The 25,640-nt window shown below is 50.8% G+C and overlaps 1 protein-coding gene across 17 annotated transcripts in view; it reads right to left on the reverse strand.

Annotated features, from left to right (window-relative positions):
- Positions 1-7,738: 7,738 nt before the first annotated feature.
- Positions 7,739-25,640, reverse strand: part of ERMARD (ER membrane associated RNA degradation) — a 30,151-nt gene continuing 12,249 nt past the window's right edge. For 6 of the 17 annotated variants that reach the window (XM_060115294.1, XM_060115292.1, XM_060115289.1 and 3 more), the window contains 10 exons: positions 22,802-22,831; positions 22,059-22,127; positions 20,508-20,681; positions 18,694-18,780; positions 17,057-17,133; positions 16,372-16,497; positions 15,843-16,061; positions 14,875-14,988; positions 13,610-13,703; positions 7,739-12,972 (listed from right to left, as the gene is read on the reverse strand). In XM_060115294.1, the coding sequence (XP_059971277.1) occupies positions 12,754-12,972; positions 13,610-13,703; positions 14,875-14,988; positions 15,843-16,061; positions 16,372-16,497; positions 17,057-17,133; positions 18,694-18,780; positions 20,508-20,681; positions 22,059-22,127; positions 22,802-22,831 (1,209 nt within the window). In that variant the 3' untranslated portion in view covers positions 7,739-12,753. The other 11 variants (XM_060115293.1, XM_060115290.1, XM_060115300.1 and 8 more) reach the window with 9 other exon arrangements.

The following is a 25,640-nucleotide window of genomic DNA, read 5'->3' on the forward strand; positions in this document are numbered from 1 at the left end:
TCAGCTCCTCCCCTGAGCTGCACCCTTCACTCCCGTGATGGTCACCTCCCGGGGCTGCCACACCGTGTCTGGCTGACGGTGGACACAGAGCTGCAGGACCAGCATGGGAATGTCACACACGCCAGTGGCGGGGCGGCCAGCGGACGGAGGGTGGCTGTGACGGGCAGTGCTCGCCTGAGAAGCACGACAGCGGGAGCGGGGCCAGGCAGCTCCAGCTCCAGGTGATGCCAGGTCAATGTTCCCTCTTGGCCACGCTGCTGACGACAGCAAACCAACCCGGGCATGACCCAGGGGACGGGTCTGCTTGGTTCCTTGGGTGAGTGGATGGAGCGTAACTGAAGGTCGTGACCTTAAGGTGACCATGGATCACGCAGAATTTAGAATTTTGCTGACCGGAATGCCAGCCTCAAAGCACATCTTAAAGCTCCTGCAGCCCAGCCCGTGTTTCTGGGGCCACCGTTCCAGTCTAGGGTCCCTGGGCGGTGGGCTCCACTCGGGCCGTTGGTCAGAGGCCGGTGTCCCTCCTTCCACGCAGCTGACCAGGAAGCCAGTGTCCCAAGTGGGACAGCGGGTTGTCGCTGGGAAGCTACTCAGGAAGCACAACGGGTTTACAGCCGAGGCCTTGCGGGAGCCCCTTCCCAGCCTTTGAGAGAAAGTAAACAAATAGTGCGTTTTGAGTGGCTCCGGCCAACGGCTTGAGGTCATTTGTAGGAAACGGTGAAATCAACCTAGGGTCTCCCCGACCCAGTACGATGCCCCCGACTCGGGCCGCGACAACGGCTTTTCCGTCTGAGGACTTAATGCCACGGTCAGCGGGTCAGGGCCAGTCTGCTCGCCCCACGGATGCCGGCCTATGTGCCAATGGACGTGCAGACAACCTGCGCCCCGGGAACCCGGGCCCGTGTCGCTTCGTGGAAAGACTCTCCCGGGAGCGCACCACCGGCCCCATCCCAGGACCTGGGACCCAGCCCCTCTCTCCGTTGTCTGGGCCACCGGGCTGCTCCTTGCCTGAGGGGCCCAGCGTGGCCTCCTGTTCACACCGTTTGCTGCCTCCCAAGCCCCTCAGGGCTTGTTTTTGTTTCTCTGTTGGTCTCACCCGGACTGAGACAAAGAGATGCTGCCGGGTAACCAGAGGTCTGGCCCCAAATGCGGAGCGGGGGCCACCGGAAGAGCCCCCTGTCCATTCGGGATGCACGGGAACCACTCTCTGGCACCGGGGCTGCTGTGAACGTGAACACGGAAGTTCCGGACACCAGCTGGGCGTACGTCCCGCTGTCAGAGCTGCTGCCAGACCGGCCTGGCAGGAGCCACTGTTGCCATGAGCTGGAGGGAAAAATGGATTGAGTGCCGCCGAGCACACCAACCCCGAGTCAGGCACCAGCGGAGGAGCGAGGGGTGGGGGCCCGGTTTCAGGGCCGTCAGGACAGATTGTGTTTTGGCAGCTGAGGTAACGCCTGGCGGGAAGGTGGGAGACCCTCTGCGCAGCACAGCCTGATGAGGTGTGTGATTAGAAGCTGCCTGGCTGCGGCTCCAGGTGAAAGAAGGGGCCCCCGGGCAGCGGGGAGGCTGTCCACACGGCACACGCCCTGGGTCCCACCAGCGGGAGCCGTGTGCACAGCAGGCGAGAGGGAGAAACATTAACCAAATCGCCAGAGTCAGATCATTTGTCTGATTGCTGCTTCGGGAATAGTTTACCTTTCAAACAGGCCCACCTGTGCTCCTTGTAACACTTTATTTGGGCTTTTGGGGGCGTGTTATCTTGTTCAAACATTCCTTTGCCGAGCTGGGCAGTGGGGCAGGGGGAGGGGCTGTCAGAGGAGGGAGACCTGCCCCTACCGTCTGGCAACCTTGTGGGGCCCGGCTGACTCGGGACAGCAGGAACCCCTGGGCGGGCATCTCTGTCGGGAGCTTGGTTTTAATTCGCCACTAATGTTTTCAAACTCCTTCCTGATACATGAACGTGTCACCACCTCGTCTCAGCCTCTGCCAAACTGAATGGCAAGTGTGTGTACAGTGTGTTTTCTGTTTTCCGGGAAAGATAAATAAATAACACTTGCTTTGCATAATGGCTTGGCCCTCACCGGGGAGCTTGCTAGGAGGTACTTCTGACAAACACGGGTCTTCTCTCGGTGTAAATGCTCTAGTCGGGATTATCCCTAAAGAAATCCAGGCCAAGGAAGGATTTAACTTTTTGACTGAAATATTATATTGTGCTCCCAGAAGCTGAGTCCGCAGGATGGACTTGGATGATGGAATAAGCCTTCCTGCTTATCTGATGCCTGGTCACTTATGTAAAATGTCACATCACGCCAGCCCCTCCGTCCAGGGTGCGCTGTCCACCAGCCCTGCCTGGGGGCACGTGAGCCTCGGCTATTTTGTCCTGTGCATGGACGGCAGGTCCTCCTGATGGAACAGGAGGCTTTCCAGGCACAGGAGCCGTGGGGCAGAGCTGAGCACACAGAAGGCCGTGTAACGTCAGTCAGTCAGCAGATACGCAAGGGCCGTAGGCCCCCTCACAGTGGCTTCTTGGTTAAGCAACCTTCACAACGTTGAAGAAGCCGTTCTGCTCCTCTGCTCGGCCGCCCACCCCCGGATCACCCCTCCCGCAGTTTACCCACCTCCCAAGGCCCCACTGCACACGTGACCTCAGTGGGCCGCGATCCGGCTGGTTGGTGGGGCCTTTTGAGCGGGAGCCTCCCCAGTGCCTTCTCATTCGTTTCCAGTCTTTCGCTTCTGGTTAGTCTCTTGTGCAGCTTTTACCCCACGTGCAGGTGAGAGGCGGCGGCACGGACAGCACGCGGGGAAACCCTTCGTTCATCTCCCAGGGCTGCTGCTGTGGGGATGAGTTCTGTTATCGTCAGCCATGCTTTGCCCCTTTTGAAAAATGGCAGCTTCAAGGCTTTAAGGCTCGTGCCATCATCAGAAAGCGTTGATTGGTTTAAACAAACATGTTCCAGGAGGCTTGGATCGGACAGCACGCAGGTGCTGGGCTCCACCCGCGCTGGCAGCCGCGTGAGATCCATCACCCAGCGTTACAGCCGTCGGAGAGGCGGATGCGGTTCCTGCCCAGATGTTTAAGGAGGAGGTTCAGGAGGAAATGCCAGCAGGTTAACAGCTCTCGGCTTGATGAGGCTTTCCCAGCGCCCCCACCTCAAGGTGGTGTGTTTATTGACAACTGCACTGCAGAAGCGACAAATAAATAACCCATGTCAGTGTCTGTAGTCCATTTACAGGCACCTCCACGACACACATAATATCAAAAACTGGGTCCTGCGTGTGATGCTGGCGGTTTACACATCCAGACCCAGGGCTTGGGCTCCTTGCACCTGACCAAAGTCCCGGGGGATAAATATTTTGTAAAAAGCCTCAAGATCGCTCCCCTTTAGTGGTGAGTCCCTGATCCATCTTGGAGGTAGAAATCTTTTCTCCTCTTGGTTTCCAGTCACCACAAAATTGTAATGTGACTCTGTAAAATTGAAAGGCAACAAGCAAGCTTCGGAAATGAAGGTGTTCAGGGGATCCATGGGCTTACTGTGGCAGCTCCTCCGTATCCGGTCCCTCACTCTGCTGTTGCCATGGAGATCGGCATGCAGGCAGGTCCGTCTGATAGCAGGCATCTGTGAACTTAGATTTCCTACTTATTTGCTTTCTAACTTATTTCTTATGTTATTTTTAAAAGGCATTTTAAAAGTGTGTATCCCGTCAATTTAAATTTATTGACAATGTTTATCTAATCCTTCTAGCTTCCTACATACCTACTTCTGTGGACTCTTGCTTTGTTTAAGACGCTTGCTTTGTTTAAGACGAGCATACTGTGTGTCACTTTCTTCATTAAAATACATATATCTATTATTTTTCAAACTCAGAGAACGAATGTCAGCTTTTAAATAATGGCATGACTGCACAGTTCTGTTTTTTTGCCATAAGGCTTTGTTAAATGAATTCAAGATGGTGTTGAACTCCAGATGCTTGAGAAAATAGTACGTCCTTATGGAAAATTGGGTTTTCAATAATACATGCTATAGAGCTCAGCTAAACCTAATTACATGTCAAAATAAAATTCAAAACTTTAAAAAAGCTGGTTTCAAAAGTGGTTATAGGTTATTTGTTTTATCTCTTAACAGATCTAAAGATTTAAAAAATAATAGGATCATCTTCAGAGAAGCTGAAAAAGTATTTGATAAAATTCAGCATTAAAAACCTCAATAAAATAGGATTAAATATTTCCTTAACATGGCAAAATACATCTATCTCAGCCCAAAGACAACACGAAGTGAAAACCTTCTACAAATAATAAGAAAATTTAGTAAGATATCAGGGTATAAAATTAAAATAGAGAAACCAATAGCTTTAAAAGATATAATGGAAGAAATTACCACCATTTAATTATCCAAAAAACAAAGATTAAGTTTCTAGGAATAAACCTAAGAAATTAAGATCTATTTGAGAAACCTTTTTAAATACCCTAAAAAATTCATATAAGAAAACTTGAACAAATGGAGAGATTACCACATTCCTCACCAGGAAGACTCAACATCACAGGACACAGTCTCCCCAACCTGTTTCATAAATTAATGCAACCACAACAAAAATAAGGATGGATTGAGGTTTTCCTGGATATTTGATTTTGAATTTTTTATTGTGAGAAGATGACTAGACAATTTGATTCTAAAGTTCAAATAGAAAAAGAAACAAGAATAGGTAGGAAAATCCAGTGTTAATCATTAGACCATTGCTGTGCTGGAAGTATGTGGTAAATTGGTGTGTAGTAAAGGTGACATCTCAGATGAGTAGTGAAAAAGCAACCGTGGGATAAACAGCATTAGGACAACAGAGTAGCTATCCAACAAAATAAATAAGAAAAGATAAAAGCTGCAACCATGTGTCACACTGTACATCAAAATGAGTTCCAAATGAGTCAAATATTTAAATGTTAAACATAAACTCAGAAAAGTGCTAACAGAAATCATGGGCAAATTCCTTTATAACTTTGTAGTCAAGGAAAGACTCTTCTAATTAAAACTGAAAATCCAAAAGCAGTAAAAGAAGGATTTATAAATTCAACTACACAAAAATAAAAACTTCTGCATAAAAGAAAACTACCATCAGCAAATTAAGAAATAAGGGAAGACAATGAGAAAAAATATATATGTGTGTGTGTATATATACATACACACATATATATATATTCACCTCCTATCGCAAGCTATATCCTTAGTATATAAAGAGCCCCTAGAAATCAACAAGACAAAGATCTGCAACCCAACAGATAAATAGACAAAACCTCTAGATAGTCCAGGGGGGAAAAAATACAAACAGACGCTCAAACTTACTATAATAGAAAACCTATTATATTGGCAAAAGTCCTTTCCCGGAGCCAGCCAGAGAAGAGATCAGAGCTGTCAATTGAACCCAGTGGACTTGGGAACTTCGTGTTGGTCCCACAGAGGCTGAAGTTCCAAACCCTGCAGGGCTGACGGGCCACAGCCCACGGCCTGGCCACGCACGGGTTCCTCCATCCTCAGGTGGACCCACAGGCCTCACTCAGCATCCAGTCCAGGCCGAGCGCTTGGGTCAGACAGGAGCCTCCCGTCCGGCCACCTCGGCCACAGTGACCGTGGTGCTGCCTTTGTCCGCTGGGTCCCATTCCCGTCTCACTCGCGCTCGCCCCGCGTGGGGTCCCTCTGGCACCTGCAGCATCTTCTGCCCTTGTCCTTCACTTTGGGGTCATGCCCGGCCCACCCTCTGAGGTTGAAACACACCCCGGCTCTGGCTGACCGCTGCCAGCCCTCTGCAGGGTGTCCCCGCCCCCCGCCCCTGCGGCTGCCCTGCCGGCTCCCCTCCAGCCCACTGAGGCCTTGTGGGCGCGGTGCTCCTGCACAGAGGGAGCAGCAGGGCCTGACCTGTTCTCCACCCACTTCAACGTCCACCTGGACCCGAGGACGCGGCGGCCCCACAGGTGCTCGCAGGGTGAGCAAGGAGTCTGGGGACATGCTGCCTCAGCGAGCGGCCGATTGGTCCGAAAGTTGGTGTGAAAAGTGCCTCACTACCACGTCCTCAGCAATCAGACCTCCTGTCACGAATGCCCTAGAAAAGACGGGACGGTGGGGGGTAAGTTAGCCGCTTCTTCTCGACCCGACGGGCGGCGTCCTGGTAGCCACGGCAGAGCTGTCACGCGGGCGGAGGGCGTGCCTGGACCGCTGGGTTCACAGAGCACCTGCTCTGCACGAGTGACAGCTGAGAACGTGGCGACCTCTGTGGCGACGAACACCGTGGAGTCGGCAGTGCCGGCGCCGGCCTCCGGGGGGGGCGTCCCTCTCGGGATGGAGACGCCCTCTCGTCAGTCCCTGGGGCCTCGGCCCTCGGATGCTCGTCAGGCGCCGGCAGAAGGTGGAGGAAGCCGCGGGGACTCGGGCGAGCACAGCCGGGCAGGCAGGGCCTCGGTGGCCCCTGGAGGCGGCGGGTGGCAGCGGGGGTGGGCTCTGAGGACGTGTTACAAACACAGCGACGGGGCTGGACGGGCGGCAGCCATCTGGACACAACAGGCTTTACAGGCAATGACACCCCAGCATTTGTCTCACCGCCGCAGCCCCACCAGGGTCGCTCTCACACCTTCTTGCGTTCCTGCCGCACCATGATAAACAGCACGAAGCAAATGGGCCTCGACTGGTTCCCAGGCGCCCCCAGCACCAGCCCGTCCTGAATCCCCGCTCATGGAGGCGATGGCGAGGCTAAAAGGGCCACAGGGCTCCCCCGACCTGTAAGTAACCGAGGTCGACCATCCACAGAGAAAGAATGGGAGGATGGAGCCAGCTTGCTCCCGTGTCCTGAGAGGCATGGTGGCAGGTTTCCTCGCCCCCGGCTCCCGGGCAGTGCTGTCCTCCGCTGACCGATGCCCTCACCTCCTCCAAGCCCTCATCCCACATTCCCACCCTCAGCGCCCCCTCCGTCCTCTCCGCTCCTGGAAGACCCATTCTCTTCCTGCTTCACCGAGGGCATTTAGCTGCTTTGTGTCCATTTCTTCAGCTTCCTTCCTCCCTGAAACCCTCTGCACCGTGTTTTCCCTCCCTCTTCTCTGAGGTCAGGCGGCCTCATGCAGGACTCTGCACACCTGTCCGTCTCACCTGCTCCAGAATCTTCTCCTCCTTCAGACACTCTGAGTCCTGAGATGCACTGGTCTCCCTGGCCCGCTGGGCTCTCCAGCAGAGCCCCTGCCAGGCCCCTCCCCTTCTCTGAGAACCCCCGGGGACACAGTCTGTGGTTCCTGCCTCCTGCCCCCTCTCTCCCACCTGACCCCGATTGCCAGAGCCGTGGACGTTCCCCAGCCTCATCCCGAGACATTTCTGGGGTCATGTCTTCCTCTGAACCCCCAGGGCCTCCCTCCTGCTCTCGACTGGATCCTTCTTGGCCTTCCTGGTTGTGCTTTGTTCTAACCATCATTCCTCCCAAGGGTCCGCCCTCACCTCTCTCCTCACCTGGCACACCCCCCAAGGCCAATCTGATGACTCCAACCCAGACTACGGATGGAGAGGGAAACAGCAGGACCTTATGGCACCTGGGGCCCCTGCTGACCCCAGACCCAGCGCCTCTCGGATGGCACTTCCTGCCATCCACGGCGACGGCCTCTTCCCTCTGAAGCCTCTTGGGACCCTTCAGCATCCCTGGCAGAATGTCTTGCCCACGGTGGAATGAAGTACTTATTTTCTGATTACTTATGTCTATTTATTATGTAACTTTCATCCAAGCCAGAGAAATCAGAATTATCAACTACTACAGGGAAGAAAAAGAAAGAAATGAGCTGAAATACAGGAATCTGATCCCAGCAAGAAACTGGGCCCCTCCAGAACGCTGACAACGCTTAACACACGTTCACAGGAAGGGCAGGCTCGTGACATTTCCTCACTGACACTCAAAGCCATGATACGTCTTACAAATGGGAGGGGAGAGTCGCAGTAACTCAGGGGCGAGGATTTGTGAAATACAGTTACTCATGGGCTGCAGCTGCCAAGTTAAATTCCCACGCAGAGCTGCAGGAAGGCCCAGGAAGACTCCTGAACACCCTCAGGGGTCTCGTAGTAGAACAGAGAACACGCTTAGGCGGGATGAAAGGAGGTCAAACTCGGTGCCCCCACCCAACAGGGCTTGCCTCCGTTTGGATGAGTCCCTGGCCCAGAACGCAGGTTTGCATCAAGACCCTCCGCTCCGCGACGCTGGAAGCCCTCTCTCGGGCCCTTGCTCTCTCCCCTGTAAAGCGGTCGGGATTGCGCCTTCACAGGGCTGCTGTGGGGATTCGCTCTCGGGAGAACCCACCTGCAAAGCCTTGTAGAAACGGGGCTGTGATGAGATGGAGAGGAGATGCCAGGTGGCACAGGCCACGCTAGCCACGCCCCCTTCGGGAAGAGGACCGGCCCCGCCCTCCTTCTCCGAGGAGATGACTTCCCGGGCCCCCTCGCTCCTGAAGGAGCTGTCCTACTGGGTGGGTGCGGGTGGAGAGGGGGCGGACGTGAACAATAAGGACCTCGAGGTACTCTGGGAACAAGGCGCCCACCCAGTACTTACACAGACGCACCTGTGCCACCGCCCGCCCCGACTGTAACCAGTGCTGCGGGGCTCAGCGCTTGACGGGCTTTTTGGAATGTACCCTAAAATACTCTTGTCTTAAAGGAATTGAATGACATGTCAAAAGAACTTCCTGCATCATCCAGGGTCTTCTTTGAAAAACTTAAGAACTGATCTTAGATGGGCTGTAAACGGTCCCAAGTCGATTCACTCTGGTGCCACATTATCCAGGGCCCCGGGGACCCTGAGGAGTCCAGCTGTAGGTTATGTCTGCCTCGAAGACTTGGGGGCACGGGCACCAACAGAGCGACGTCGTCTTACTGGAACTGCGAAGTGTGGCTGTAGACCGGCCGCAGCCACGCCCTGCGGAGGCCTGCGTCCCCGCGGGCTCCTGTCAGCCGCCCCCAGACGCCGCAACGCCAGCTGGGAATTCGCAGTAAAGGGGAGCCGTCAGGAGGCCACTTCCACGGCACATCCGCGCCGAACACCGTCCTCCGCAGGAAATCAACCTCAGTCTTCGAACAAAGAGCTTCTCCCCTGCGGTTCGTTCTCTGAGCTACACGGTCAATCCCGCCCGGGCTTTCCTCCCTGAGGACGGGAGCTCCTGCCTCGCCGGGCCGGAGTGAAAGCTCGTTTCCGGGAAAAGCCCCGTGGGCCCTGCCGACAAGCTGGCGGCCGCTCTTCACCCTCCCGGGCAGCCCGGGCTCTGCCCGCTGCAAGGGAGGCCGAAGGAAGGAGCAGGTGCCGCCTGCATCCATGATCCCCCAGCCCCTCCCCTCAGAGGCTTCCAGCGCATCCCGCGGCCGCCGCGGCCTTGCTTTGCTGAAGAGCGCCGCCCCGCGACCCGATAGAGAAGCGCAACCCCGTGCGGCACGGGCCCAGCCCGTCCGGCAGCGCTAACAGAGCTCCGGAGCGGCCCTCATCTGAGGAACCCGAAGTTTACTCGCAAGAGCAGCTTCGCGACCAAACCCCTGAAGCACAGCGAGGCAGGATGCGCCGAGGGACGCGACCCAGCGACCCTCCTCCAGGTGTGCGCGCGTCTGGGCACATCCGACACCCACCTCGAGGGGCGCCACCCGTGGCTCCAGTGCAGTACTGCGGCGCCGCTCGGGCTGAGGCCGAGCTTAGCTCCGACGGCGGCGGCGGCTGTCTCCCCGCCCCCTCCTTCACCGAAACTCCGCAGGAATCCGGAGACTGCGGTGGGGGGAGGGGACCATGGGCTTAGGCCGGGACGTTCTCCGCCCGCACGCGGCTCCGCTGCCGCAGGGCCACCGAGGCCCGGTCGGGAAGGGGCTGGGGGCTGCCCGCACATGGTCGTCACGCCAACCTAATCGGGGCTGGACGTTATCCTCCACACGGCACCCACGAGAAAACGGTGTGAGGGGCTGAGCCCGTGAACAAACGTGGTGGAGCCGGGGTCTAGCCTGTGTCCAGCGTCCGAGCCTGTGGCCTCTGACCTCTGCGGCCGCGCCCCTGAGGCCAGCACGAGCTGGCTCCCTCTCGGGCTCGCTCTTGAACGGCTTGGAGAGCTTTTGATGGAGAACAAGTTTAGCTAATCTTCACTTCTTTCCTTTTCGCCAGCAATTTCCATCTGCTGAAGGTATTCGCCAGGCGTCCGGGGGGAGCTTGGGGCAGACTCGCTAACATCAGGCACCTCTGGCCGCTTCCCAGTTGCTTGGCCTTCTCAGCCGTGACGGACGGTGCCCATCGAGTCGTGGACCCTCAGACGCCGGCGCCTGTTACCCTGGCGACTCCTGCTGGCTAGACGGCCGGTGTGGCACAGCCCTCAGGACGCCTGTCCCTCGGAGTGAAGTTCTACATCAACTCAACAGTGAAGAGCAGCAGAGACATGTGACATTGTTTGAGGGAAACAATGAGCTTCAGTCCCCTCTGCTGTGGCTGCCACCCGGGTGGACGCAGGGAAGCATCTGATCAAGGCAAGGGTTCTGCAGTAGCAGGGCAGACAGAGAAAACAGACCGGACGGAGAGGAGGAAGCCCGTGGGCAGTGCCCAGCCCAGCACCGGCCAGGAGCGGCGTGGCCTCCCCAAGGGCGGGCAGGCACCAGCCACACCGCCCTAGCGCCCGGCACCCCAGCAAGGGCAGCGCTTGTCACGGGTGTCACGTTGCCGCCGTTCACCCACAGGGAGCCGCGGGAAGGGCCTGCCAGCGCAGCGTGACACCAAAAGAATGCACGCTGCTCCCCGTGGGAGCACACGCTGGGGTCCTGGGACCACGGGGGCAGCACCCACAGAGGCCTGCGCCCAGTCTCACAGGAAGACAGCTCCCCCACCTCGAAGCTCAGACCAAGACCGGCGAGAGTCCTGGGCAGGATAGGAGATCGTCTTGGGGCAGAATGGACAGAAAACTGTGAAGTGACGGCCGAATGTGACTCTGAAGTTGCCAGCATTGGCGTCTGGGGTGTGGGTGTTGAGCCTTCGCGGAGGATCTTGGTGAGCGGTGCTGGGGCTGAGCAACGAACAGGCCCACAGCACAGACCCAAGGGTTCTGGGACACAACCATGACAGCAACTCTCCTAGCTGCCCTCCGGACCGGTGTACCGGCTAGAACCCCGACTCCACCGAGGCTCCTAGTTTCCTCGTGACCGAGCCGTTGCGGCATCGGGTTGGCGCCTGCTGGAGCATCTCCTTCTGAAACCGCAGACGCCCACGCAGGACCAGGCTGCGCGCGTTCCAAGGCCCAGGTCAGAGACAAAAGGCTCACATGCCCACGCCTCCTCGCCGTGTGTCCACAGGCTTAAGGAGAGCTTCCTACGGCCGGCTGCCCCAAGTACGAGTTGTTTGATTCCTGCAGAATCCACCGACACCACCTAAAGGAGAAAGTTGTAGTGTTACAGCCTCAAGGGCAGCCCCCCACTGTCTCGGGAGGCAGGTCAAGCGCCGGGAAGAACCCATGGCCGTGAGGGTGGGTCTACACGGAGGAAGCAACTGGTAAGTGTGGCCAGGTCGTCAGGGGCCTGGAAGCAACGAGACCGGAAGTCGAGGGTCAGAGGTATCAGAGTGGTTCGTGGGTGTGAGGAGGAGGTGAGTGCACAGCATGCTGATGTCTGTCCCACGAGAGCGCCCACCGCTGGCGTCAGGTGACACGGTGACCTGACTGTGGCCGTCAGTGACCCCCACCCCCCATCACCACGGCACAGAAGCCTTATCCGCTGGGTGGCTCTCCCGGCACCACTTCCAAGACCTCAGCACGCGCTCCAGCCCCGCGAGCAGCCCATGGAAGACCTGTCGGAGACGGGGACGCCTGGGGCTGCTGTCCACCCGACAGGCACCCTCCTCTCTGAGCCACCAGGACACATGGTCGATCGAGGAAGCAGGTGAGGGAGGAGCAGCCCTGTGACCCCCTCGGAGCCACGGCTTGTGGGGAGGCGAGGCCCCCAAGGCAGCCCTTACACAGAAGGACTGAGGGCCTGCCCGCAGCGCTGGCCTTGTGCCAGGGAACCAAAGGACTGAGAGGGACCAACTGTAATGGGGGTGACCGCCCCCCATGCCCCTGGGGACAGGGCTGTGGCTACAGGCGGGGACTTGGGGGCCCATGGGAAAGGATGCCCATTTCTAGGGATAAAAATCACAGAAAACTAGTTACCAAAACTAGGAAGATTTCTAGCGGGAAAGCCCTTTCAGGAATGAGGTTTGGGTCAACCTACCAGGTGAAGACCCACAACCAACAGAGGTGGGCAGCTGAGGGCAAAGGAACGCGATGAGCTGTAGAGCAGCAGCGTTTAACACGAGCTTCCGCCAGCCTAGTGGCCGCTGGGCTCTGCAGATCCTGCACTGGCTTGGTGATAGTACAGATCAGTCCATTTTCCCTCTTGCCCGTTCCAGCGCCAACACCAGGAGGGTTAGGAGTGGGTAAGCCTTCGAGCCCACACCCAGGAGGCCATGACCGACCACAGGAGCACCTCCTCCAGAGGTGGACACTCGACGTGGCCGTCTGGCATCCCATCAGGCAGAAGCAGGTTTCACCGTCTTTACCCACAAGTTCACTTTACAAGGGAGTTGCAGGTACTGGGCTGGTGAAGCGACAGATGGAACACGGATGGCTGTTGTCACACGGCCCCACCTCCCCCACGGCGGCCTCCACGCTCATCTCTGACAGCCGAGAAGCCAACACAGGCTGTTGGAAGTCCTTCCTGGGAGGCCAGACCTACCAGCAAGGCTGGAGGCGGCCGTGCATCACGGCAGGCGGGTGCAGCCGAGCACACACAGACGGGTTGGGGGCAGCCCTGCAGGGGTTCCCGGAGAACCACAGCCTCGCTGCTGCCACCCAAGCGGATGAGGAGCTTCCTGCAGTGGCCACCCAGGGCCTCCGGCGAGGGCTGACCTGGCTCTTCTGGCTGCAGCCCTGGCCCTCACTCCTCCACCCTCCTGGTGCCTGCACGAAATCCGCCAGACCTGGAAACCCGGGGACGTGCTGACCATTAGGCTTGCTGCCCAGCGCCTTCCAGGAGCTGTTCCTCCCCAGCCCTCTCCCTCGAGATCTGAATCATATCAACCTTACTCTCAGCTCCAGGGACAAGGGTGACCAGCCCAAGCCCTCCCTCTACGCCCCAGGGGCCGGTCCAGGAGTAGACGTCCACCCAACCTGACTGGTGAGTGCAGGGCAGGGTCTTGGCCACAGCCATCGTTTCAAGATTAGGCCTGTAGCCAGTAAGATGAAGCCGCCCATTCCTGGGTGACAGCTGGGTGAGAAAAATCTCTCCTCTGGACAGTATGCATTGGGAGTTGAGGCCCAAAACTGCTACGGCCATTTGGTTCCCAGGGATTCAGCCTGAGGTTCACACCAACAACTTGGGAAAAGCAAATCAGGAAACTGCAGAGCAACGGACCTTGTGCCCTGATCAAGCAGTACCTGGAATCCACCCTGCCTTTGGATTTTCAACTCACATGCTGTAAAGTCTACTCAGGTCGGGTTTTCTGATAGATCCCAAAGCATCCTGACTTATTAGACTACTTTACTCGTGGATTTCTTGGCTAAATGTATTAACATTTGTTTCTTCTCACTAAAAGTCCAAATTTTCAACAAGGCCACCTGTGTGAGATTGACAGCTTCATCCCACTTGTTCTTGTCTTGGCTGGTGTAAGCCGCCAGGTTCTCTGTGTACTGCAAGACGGACTTTAAGAACCTGTTTAAAAGAAAGAAATTAATTTCTTTATCTATGCCCTTGTAAAATGCAATAATGATTTAAATGTATCCCCTTCATTTTGAAATTACAACTAAAGTTCTGTAGTTAATTTTTGTCTGAGGATTCAAGAAAAAGAAATACATTCAAAACAGAAACAAGAGAATACAAGTTGGATGAAGGAGAAGAACGCCGAACTAGAGTGTCACTGGAGGGGATGGACGCCTAGACTCCACACAGCTCACACACCCTCCATCTTTCTCTCCCAAATCCACACATGACGGATGCTTTTAGCTGATGGGACTCGGTTCCAGAAAGGACCTTAGAGGCCGTCTGGACCACACGCACACGTAATAAACCCACAGGACACAGGACCTCGGGGGCTGTGCCTCCTGTTCCCACCCTGATGACCAGCCTCACCCGACGGAGAGAGGGGCCACCCCTTCAAAGGAGATACGTCCCACCCGGAGCAGCTATTGCTGTTGAAAGACTTTTCCTGAAAGATAATTTGTCAGAAAGTTCACAGGGGAATTACCCTGACTGATGGGAAGAAGCGCCATTTTCACATTTCCCAAGTTCTCCTCAAAGTTTCCCAAGTAGCCTAAAATTTTCTCCAACTATGAATTTTTGAAATTTTCACTTAGGGAGAAGATAAAAGAATAATACGATGAAAATCCACAGACCCTTTGTCTAGAGGCGTAGCTTTCACTTAGGGTGATTTTGCCCCCAGAGGACTGTGGCAACATCTGAGCCGTTTTTAGTCGTCACAACTGGGGGCTACTGGCATCTAGTGGGTGGGGGGCACCACCCTACAGTACCCGGGGCGGCCCCGCGGCACAGACAGTCCATGGTTTTGAGCCGCGACCTGGCCCCAGGCATCCGCACAGCTGCCTGAGACGGTGGCAGCCTCTCCAGCTTCCTCCCAATAACACTGTCTGGACATTATTCTTACACCAGAGAGAGGAATTCCAAAATCATTCACATGTAAATCACATTAAATTTTCTGAAACGTGTCAGTTTTAAAGGCTCACAAATTTGCACCGAAGTCCACAGAGAACAGTTCAGGACCAGACTGTGGGGTTGAAAAAAATCACCAAGAAAATAACCAATAGGAGTGAACATGATTCAGAATGACCAAAACACAGCTTCGTCTCCTGTAAGTGAGGACACTGACCTTAGATACTGCTGATATTCCGAAGTATTTTTCCCAAGAACCACATAAATGTTGACCAATTCCAGTGCAATCAGCAATAAAATCAGATAAAGCATAGGAGACAGAAGCTTAATACTAAAAATAAAGTAAAAGTTAATAAATGTAAGTATCACCTTTATAAGGAGAAAAACGTTTCACCTAACCAATCCTTCTTTCAAAAGTCCTTAAATCCAAACTTCTCAAAAGAACACTCGTGTGGACAGCCGTTTTTCCAGTGGCCCTGAGCCCCGGCCCCTGCAGGCTGGGCGGGATGACCCCCAACCCTGGGCCTGAGCTCCTTGCCTGGTTCTGAGCCTGCAGGCACCCTGCCTCCTCTGAGGACCAGGCTCCACCGGCTCGGCACCCGGTCCCTCCACTCAGCTCCCGCTCCCTTTGCCCAGCGGCAGCTCCTTCCTTACAAGTCAAGATTCAGCAAAGGCCTCTCCCAACAGGAGAAACACAAATGGCTTAAACATGAGAATGGGTTCAACATCTCTGGGACCAAATTCCAGTTAAAGTCACACTCCAGTCTTCCCGGGAGGAATTTTAAAATATATCTTGTTTTGGGGAAGGATGTGTGACGTAACAGCATTATCTCATAAACTGCTGGTGAAAGCAAAGGAATACTTACTAAAAGCTTTATAAACACAGATACCATTCAACCCCAAAGTTCTAGGAATTGGTCCAAAATGGTAATTTCGTGAGGATGTAGCACATTCTAAAATACACAACGCTGGCATCCCCAGGTAAACCTGCTGTCATATTTTAAATGCAAATATTCATTCGGGTCCGTAGAACCCATATCCCAAAATTATAAATGGCATTTTTAAGTGACACATACGTAACTTTTCCTGAAAATAAGTATTTCTCTGAAGTCAGGGGTAGAAGTGTACCCAGAGGTAAGAGCTGCCCAGCAGAGCTCCTCTAAATGAGACCCGTGAGCCGCGCACCTGTGAACCAGGCGCAGGTAGTTCCGCCGCTGCCGGGAGCGCAGGCTCCTGTCCTCCCACTGCCGGCGCCTCAGCTCCGCGAAGGCGGCCACCTGACCACACACGCGGCGGCAGTGGGCGCCGATCTTCTGGAGCACGGCCAGCACCTCCAGGACAGCTCTGGGGCAGAACAGGGTCCGGACAGGGATGCTGCAGAGCTCACGGAGCAGCTGGGGCCACCTGAAGGGCAGAGCGAGAGGCCCGAGGGCCTATGGTCGCCGGTCCTCCGCGGCCTGCACACCTGCCGCGGCCTCCAACGAGGTCTCAGTTTCCTGCTGCAATCGTTACACTGGGCGGGTGTCGATGGTGAGAACAGATCATGTGTTGTAACGTCCGTCAGACCAATGCACGCACCATCAGGGCTTATCTAATAATTCCTCCTGGGACACAGTGGGATTCTAACACTACCTTCAACGTGTAAGACTTCAAACACAGAAAACTGCGAAGTCGGTGACCCCAAGATACTTCACCCAGGATACCCTGAACTTACTTCTCAGGAGGAAGGTGCTCCGAGTCGTGAGGAATGCGGTGGGTCTCGGGCACATGGTGACACAGCTCAGCCACGATTTCTGTGATTAAAGAGTGGCAGGCATTTATTTCAGAATTACCTTCTGATCTGAAAAACAGAAAACATTTAAAGATACATGACAATGAGCAAGATGCCTAATTAGTGCCAGTGCAGAATAGTATTTATTTCAGTGGTTCACTGAGCAAAGCACTCAATCTGCAACTCGCTTTCCCCAAAAATAAAATGAAAAAGCCACCATCAGAGGGAGAGGTAAAAAGAAACGACACAACACACTGTGGGCGATGCACCTGCTGTCAGAAGATGCCCTGTGACCCTCGAGAGTCCTCCCTCGAGCTGACTCTGCAGTGTGTCCACGCCCACTCCTCTCCTGAGCTTCAGACCCGCTGTCACACCATCCACTAACCATTTCTGCCAGATGCCACCGTCCTCCCCAGGAGGCCTGCCTCTTGCCCCTTTGCCCTTGGTCTCTGCAAACGGTTCCCCCACAACCAGGCCCTGAACCCCCAGTCTTGGCCCTCCAGTCACCAAGACCTAGCAACCCCTCCTTGGGATCTGTCTCCCGACAGGCTTGCCAGAGAAAAAAAATTGTTCAGAGGCTGACATTCTCGGACCCCCGCGAGGCCTGCGTGACTTGGGGGGCACTCACCGCTGAGCCTCCCTTTCGGATCCTTCAGGCAAAGGCAGCAGAGGCCAAACTCCAATGCTCCTCTCACAGCTCAGCACCTGACAGGACAATGTACAACTGCTTTTCAAGATTTTTAAATAATGTTCTAGAAAATATGTTTTTAAGTTGTTACAGATGTTGTCATCACTTCTAAGAAGAGACATATCTGTAAAATTGTTACAGATGCCACACTTTAAAACTAGGTGATGGGTATGTTACTCGATCAAATCAGGTAAAGGCAGGCAGGTGAAATATGGGATTCCAAGGAAGTGTCCAAAATTCTTCTGACGCCTCCTGATGAGAGTTGGTCCGTGTACCCGCCCTTGGTTGGGGCCAGCCGTGGCGAATGGCCATGGCCTTGAGAACACAGGGAGAAGCAGGTCGGAGACGGGCCCCTCCCCTCGTCCCCACCTCTGCTCGGGTGCAGCTGGCCGAGCACCCAGCACAGACTTCCACTCTTCAGATGGGTTCCTGTCCGGCAGAGCCCTTCCCAATTTATGACCCACAAAAGCACAAGCAAATTAAGTGGTTGTTGTTGATGCCACCAAACGAGGTACTTTGTTACGCAGCTGATATCCCGAGCAATGGACTTAGAAAGAACAGGATGAAAGACTGGCTGCAGAATAAAAGGTGACTAAATCACATGCGGCAGGAGTACGAGGCCACGGAAAAGGTGAAGATGCAGAACGCCCACTGTGGGGAAAGGAAGGGGCGTTGACCAGGGACCTGGAAGCAGCAGCCAAGGAGCAGGAAGGCTGGCTCCCTGAAGCTTCTCTTCCTTCCAGAACCTTCCCTCCTTTGTTGAAGCCTCCCTCCCTGAACTCTTCTGGGTCCTCCTTCTAACGGCTTTTGTTCTGGAAGCTCGGAATCACGATGGGCACACAGAGTGATGCAAGTGGATAAAGGTACCAGAGCAGCCCGACGCGCCATCGCAAACAGGACCCACTGACACAGGAACTCAGGCTGATTCCTTCCCTCAAACAGCAAGGACAGGACGCCGCTGGATTCTGCTCCTGCACATCTGCGGATAACCCGCTCCTACCTGATGCTACTCAGGACCTGTCTTCTCCAGGCTCGGCTTCTCCCTGGCGCTATTGCAAATCTCCCCAATCCATTCTGTGCTGATTTTACAGCTTCCTTTTAGAATTTCTCAGTTAGCAACTATCATGATTATTATATTCTTGGAGACGACCCCATTTTTGCCCCCTCATACCACCTACCATACAGAAAATAAAGTCCCTGAGCTACTCGCCAAATTGTAACTTCCTGGTAGAAATGCTTAAGAAAGTTTGTTGCCTGCTTGTTTACTTTACAGGTTAACAAAGGCTGGCCTCATAAAGCTGGCATCCCTCACCACCGAAAAGCAACACCTGTGACCGGTCCCGGGTTAACAGCACTCAGCCACCCATCAAGTACCAAGAATGCCGAGGACACAAACCCCGCCACAACCCTAACTGCTGGACCTTAGAAAGACACAGTGGCTTGGCCAAGGCCATGCATCCAAGAGGCACGCAGGCTACAAAGCCAGGTCTGCGGACTTGCAGCCCGGCTGGACAAGGCCGGCCTGTACCTCTCAAATCTCTGCAACAACTGACCTGCACACGCCCGTCCCCACACACCTGCTTTTTAAGCTGAGAAACTGGATGGCAGCGAGCGCTGTAAGCTTCTGCAATGCTCACCAGTGCTCTCACTGCTGCTTTTTCCTGCTTTAGAGAAAACAGATAATTGTTACTACAACTTCTGGTCAGGCTCCTACTTTTCTTCTATTGCATCTTAGGTCATTTAAGAGTCCCGATTTCCAATTAGCTTTCTTCACATAATTCTCTCAGCTAAAAGAAAGTAAAACTCTTCATTAAAATAGGTCTAACAAGGCTTCCCTGGTGGCGCAGTGGTTGACAGTCCGCCTGCCGATGCAGGGGACACGGGTTCGTGCCCCAGTCTGGGAAGATCCCGCATGCCGTGGAGCGGCTGGGCCCGTGAGCCATGGCCGCTGAGCCTGTGTGTCCAGAGCCTGTGCTCCGCAACGGGAGAGGCCGCAATAGTGAGAGGCCCGTGTACCGCAAAAAAAAAAAAAAAAAAAAAGGTCTAACATAGTAGTCAAACCATAACCAACAAAATTTTTAAATGAGGCTGATTAACAATGATAAATTACAAAGGCCACTCTGTCCACAATGCAGCAAAACAAGAAATAAATGGGGGAAAAAAGATGCCAAACAATTGGAAAATGTAAGAGATTCTCCTAAAAAACTAGGACATAAGAATTTAAACATTAAAAATCAATATAACTAAAAGAGGAGTACATACTATAAACACTCAATTGCCAAACATACATTTTAAAAGAGTAAAAATAACATTATTTACAGCTGACACATCTGTATAACTGGAAAACCCAAGGTGGCGGACTATTAAAGTCAGTGAGTTGAGAGTGGACAAATTTAATAAACAAAAGTCAAGAGCTTTCCTACGTATAAGCAGTAACTACCTAGAACTCTCAATAGCACAAAGCAACTCATAGAGTTAGTTGTTACTTGGAGAAGAGATGCACTCAACTTTCATTCACACAGATACCTACACGGGTACTACACGGAGCAGAGAGAAACCAGCTCTCACTGTGTGGTGAACGTCTGGTGGGGTCGCCAGGACTCACACCTGAAGTCAGTGACGAGCCAGCAGCCAACACAGCACACACGGCTTCTCCCCTGAGACAGGAACCTCAGGAGGGCCTCAGAGCACAGTGGGGACACATGGGGGCCACACCCTTCCCAGGGAACAAAGTTGCCAAAAATAAACTGTTAATGAAATGTTAGTTACAAAACAGAGTATGTCCTGCTTTGGAACCCGCACTGCAGGCTCATGGAAAGACGTGGAAGCAGAGACACCCAGCTACTGACAGCAATCACCTCTGGGAGAAGGGATTCCTGAAAACTTTCACTTTTTGTATTAATTTTTCTATCCTGTTGGAATTTTGAAACAAATTTTACCATAATTGTTACATGTACAGTCTGAAAAAAAGATTAAAATATAACTAACAATCTAACCTAAATTATTTCTTTTAAAATATAGAAGAATTACAGTTTATTGACAAATGCAAATATTCTACTCTCTCATTTAATAGTCCTCCGTAAATTTTTCCAATTTATTTAGTTAATCCTGCTTTATACTTTGTTCTCTGGTTTGCAATATCCCATCACTGTTAAAAACACAAGCAAATGTATGCTTAGGAAATAGGTTGAATTATTTTAGGTGAGATCAAGTAATATTGATTTATTTGTTATAGAGAATACCTGTACACATGCACACATGTTCAGATGGAGGCACACTGTACTCATATAAATTAAAAGATGATTAAAATATAATTACATTTGAAAATAAACTACATTCCTTCATAACTTGATGATAGTGAATCTAATTAATTTTCTTTCCTACACATTACCTTAAACACTGATAATAGATCTTCATCAATAAATCTGAGTAAAAGTACAAAGGAAAATGCAAGCAACTGATTGGCTGCTTCTTTCGGAAATTCAGGTAAACTGATTTCCCCATGGCTTAAACGATCTCTTAGACGGGGACCTTCCTGATGGTTCAGGAAATCCCAGAGAAATTCCTATCAAAAAAAGGACACAGAAAATATTTGGTTAGTATTCTCAGCAGAAAGAAGGAAAGTCCGAAGGCCCAGAAATGGCAAGCCCAAAACATCTGAGGAGCAGCAATGTTCATTACAGAAAAGTTAGCCTGAAAAAGAAAGTCATTCAAGGGCACACAACAGAAAAGTATCAAGTTACAATAGTCCCTGGGATCTCTTGGCTTTATCACTGCACTTGACTACCTCAGGCAGGACTGTACCCCACTAGCTCAGGATTGTCCTGAGGAAACCCCGTCCTCTGTAACTGCACCCCACCACCTCAGGCAGGATTCCCCTGAGGGAGCCCTGTTGTCTGTAACTGTACATCCTGCTCCTCAGGTAGGATATCCTGGGGAGCCCTGTTTCTGTATCTGCTCCTTGGCTGATTGATAAGAACCTAAGAAGTTTGTAGAACTCACCCACCAGGGCTACAAAACTGCCTGCATGGCTCCAGTGCTTAAAAGTACCCTTTCTCATTCTCACCCTCCTGAAAAATGAGAACTGAGTTGACCACATTTGGAAGCCAACTTTCTAATCAATAAAAGAATCCACTGCTGTGCTCCTGCACGGACAACACCATTTTTCTTTCCCCTCATGGCTCTCCTTCTTACATGTCCTTTCTCACGTCACTCGTTTACTTCTGAAGCCCTATGAAGACACTGCTTCTTTCTTAATGGCAAAAATCCAAGGACTCTTCCACAACGTAGAGGAAAATAAGTCAGAAAACCCAATTTGCTGACCCAGGCAAATTGCTGATGGACAAACAGAACTAGACAAACTAGTTCAATCATCCTAATTTCCTGATGGCAGAAAGGATGCCCAGAGAGCGTATGGAATCTGACTAGTGTCACACAGCCGGAACTGGAACCTAGGTTGCTAACTCCCAGTTAAAAGGAGAAAATATGAAAATTCTATTTACAGTCCAAAGTAGTCACTGCAATAACTTCATAAAATACAAAACTGTGATAAATAGAAAATGGCTCTAAATAACTACCTTCTCTCATCCAACACTCTGTCTTACTAGTCGCAACTGACTTTGCTGTCATTCACGAAGCAAATGCAGTCCCTGCTACCAGCGCAATACAAAACCCACAAATTCAAATATTGCTCAGAATCAGGTCAGCTAAGTCATCAGGCCTTAGGAGAAGGACATTTAAACAAAAAGCATGAAGCACAGTACCTGAGCTGGGCTCAGAGCCAGCAAATGACAGCTGCACAGACAATGAAGTTCAGACATGGGAATGCTTCAGAAGCATTTCTTATGGGCACGTCACAAGCCAAAATTAACATCATTTTTGGGAAGTGCTAATCACATCCATAAATACAAGGATGTTAGATCGTAAATGCCTAATACTTTACCATTGCAGGCTCTCCAAGGAAAAGAGGAAGTTGATTGATTTTACCATCATTCAAGTGTTTTGCCAATATCTAAAACACCAAAAAGAAGTAAGTTGATTAACTGGTACATATACAGAACTTTCAGTGTCAAAAGATATTGTACATTTGGTATGACATGCTGTGTAAGTCCAAAGCAGATTAAATGAAATAAGGACAGTCTTAAGAACGTAGCAACCACCTGTTCAGAAAAGGTTTTCTCAACCAATACAATGACTTTAAGAAGATATATATATGTATTCTTAATTGTGTGTATGTGTTTAAGTATATTTACATGTATATAGGTGTGTATATGTGTGTTTATATATATTCATGTATATATGGGTGTGTGCATTTATGTGCATATATATGTATATGTGTATTTGTGTGTTTATGTGTATTGTGTGTATACAGGTATACGTGTATATGTGTGTTTATGTGTATTTGCAAACACTGTGTATGTGTACATGTATATACGTGTGTATATATGTATATATGTATGTTATGGCCTTTCCATAACTTTAGAAACTAGGTTAATAAGACTGGGTCTCAATTAGTCTGAAAACTATATTCAACACTATCATCACCTTTTTCTTTTTTCTTTTTTTTTTGCTTATATGACTATCAACATTTTCCTGTAAGCACATGATTTATGGCTGATCTTTAATTTTAATTTTAAAAGAATACAATGTTTTATTTGTTTCAAAATACCTTATAAGTTTACTTACCTCATCAAAGGTAGTATAAAGAGCTGTTGACTTCAGAAAAGGAAATAAAAGAAATAATTAAAGTAAAATACAAGTAGTGTGACACTATTCAAAGCAGGAAAAAATTCTAGCACAGGGCCACAAATATGAAACCTTCTTTTGTAAATAAATCTTTATCTAGCAACACTTTGGGAAGAATGTCATTGACAACATAAACACAACATAAAAGACATGAAAATCCAGCAAGCCTGGCAGTCTAGCCGTGTTAGAATACTGCTCTAACAAGTACTGTAGCTCAGATACTTTTTTTTTTCTTTTCTGTCGAGAAATGTTTTTTTATTGTTCATGGACTACTGATCACAGACAGAAAGCATCTGGCTTATTTGCAACTTCAATCATTAGCTCTCCATTTTAGGTTAATGCCAATATTTGAGAATCAGGCCTGAGTGAAAGCAGTAATAAATACTAGATAGAAATGACAATAAAAGTCAGAAGTATCATAGTCCAGATTTCCAGAGGTCTGATCTAAATCAGCATATCTCAGTTAACGGGTCTTTATGATCTCATAGATTTGAATTTAAAGTTTGTAATTCAGTTTAAGGACTTGATAAGAAAATAGCATTTTTATTTTGCAAATTAAGGGTAAAATGGCTGTTCAATTTCTTCATACAAACTGGGCTTTTAAGGCATACATGTGGCTAGCATACTTAAATATTTTACCCTCCAAGCATTTTTTCTCTTTTTTCTTTTTTTAAACATCTTTCAGATACTTCTAACACTTATGATGCCACAACTTCACAAATCACTACTCACAAAGAGCACTTCTACTGATGCTGGTATTTGTGTGCAAGTGAGCACAACTGAATATTTTCTCCAACAAATAGCCTTTGTTTTTCATGCTTCTTGGTATAATTAGCCCAGACTTTAAAGACACGGCTCGGGGCCAGGCTGCCTCAGCACTCTAATTCCAACTTCCACACCTTCTACAAGTGAAACCCCGAGCACCTCCATGCTCAGGTTTCTCTGCAAAACTGGAAGTGAGGAATGCCCATCTCAAAGGCTGCTTGGGGAATTCAGTAGGATTTTACACACTGTGTGTCAAAATCAGTATTTTGTGGAAGTCAGGTGCTCAAGAAATGTGTTATACTTATTAATGCTTATTAACGTATTTTCATTTTAATATTATCAAAGACTCCTGAACATACTGTGCAGATGACTCTAAAGCCCATGTATTGCTGACCCTAAAATTTTTTCCAAGCTCTATTCTAAATGTTCAATTGCCTACTAAATATCCCCACTACTTCCTCAAAAAAGCTGAACTTTTCATTCATCTCCATAAACGATGTGAATTAAATTCTACCTTTTTTTTTTCTGCCACGCCGTGCAGCTTGCGGGATCTTAGTTCCCTGACCAGGGATCGAAGCCGGGCCACGGCAGAGAAATTGCGTTGTCCTAACCACTGGACTGCCAGGGAATGCCCAACTTCTACCTTATTTTATGGAGTTGGTATAAATGTCTTATCTCTCACCCCTAATACACACAGGCTTCTAAAAGTCACTAGGTCTTTGCTCATCTTCATATCCTGCATTGATTCTGAAGAGACCTTATGCCATAACAAGTATTCAATAAATAATTATAGCATTTGCACAGCACTTTATAATTTTCACGTATGTATTGCTTTGTAAATAAATTGATGCTATGTTTATTCTGGATAAAAGCCTGGGCTAAAATTTAAGATATTCTTCGATAAACTACATCCTCTGTAGAAACGGTCACACTATTTACTTGTGCAGTGAAATGACAACTAAATAACCAAATTCATGACACCACAGAGCCGTGCAGTGACTGGTCACGTTACCATGAAGTCAATTCTAAGAGCACTCGAGTGAGAGCTGTGACAACTGGGGCTCTAGTTTCTGCTGGAAGACCCAGGCTTCACTCCACAACACTGGACTGGGCAGAGCCTACATCAAAGGCACCGGGTGTGGGCACCAGCAGACATAAATATGGGTGACCCCCTCCAAAGGGGCCTACACCAGAGAGCTCTACAAAAATGCACATAAGGCAAAGCAGAACTGCCTCAGGATAAGACAGAAAGAGAACGCAGAGAAAAGCAGCTGTTAGATCTGAGTAGATGTGGCTCTGGGAGGTAACCACTGTGGCCGGGAGTGGTCAGGCAGGGGACAGTGGGCAAAGTGAGAGGAAAGACATGCATGTTCAGGAACTGGTGAGGAGCTTAAATTATGCTGGGGAATCAGAGGGAAAACAAACTGGAGAAAGGCTGAGGCCAGACTCTGACATCCTTACAAGCCATGCAGAAGTGTGAGCCTTGCAGGCAGGGGCTGGGAGCCTTGGAAGGTTTCTAAGCAGAGGAAACCATAAAAGAAACAGGAATACTCGTGAGTTTAGAAAATAATTAGTGGCAGTGTGGGTATGGATTAGAGAAGGAGAATCATGAAGACTTGTGGGAGATGAGTTACCAGGTGAGCGTGATGGGGAGCCAGGTGAGGCCTCAGCACTGAAGGACCACAAGACAAATCAGGGGCAGAACTGATCGGCAGGGCAAGTCCATGAGGAGAATGGAGCGCAGGCAGAGCGTAAGATGGTGTTAAAGCTTGGTGCAGAGCAATTCAGAGGATAAGGATAATAAGGAATAAATACCAGAGAACAAATTTGTGGAAGAAAAAATTTGCTTTTCTGAAATAAAGTAAATTTGAGATGCTGGGAAAAACTCACATGAAGACATTCAACAAACAGGTGTAAACCTAACTCAGGAGATCAAAGTACTGTGAGTTAGAGACAATGCCTTGGAGACTGCTGGAACTTAATGCTATAAATTGCCCTCTTGGCACTGCTTTAG

This window comes from Mesoplodon densirostris, chromosome 12, assembly GCF_025265405.1.
Source record: "Mesoplodon densirostris isolate mMesDen1 chromosome 12, mMesDen1 primary haplotype, whole genome shotgun sequence".
Classification (NCBI taxonomy): Eukaryota; Metazoa; Chordata; class Mammalia; order Artiodactyla; family Ziphiidae; genus Mesoplodon; species Mesoplodon densirostris.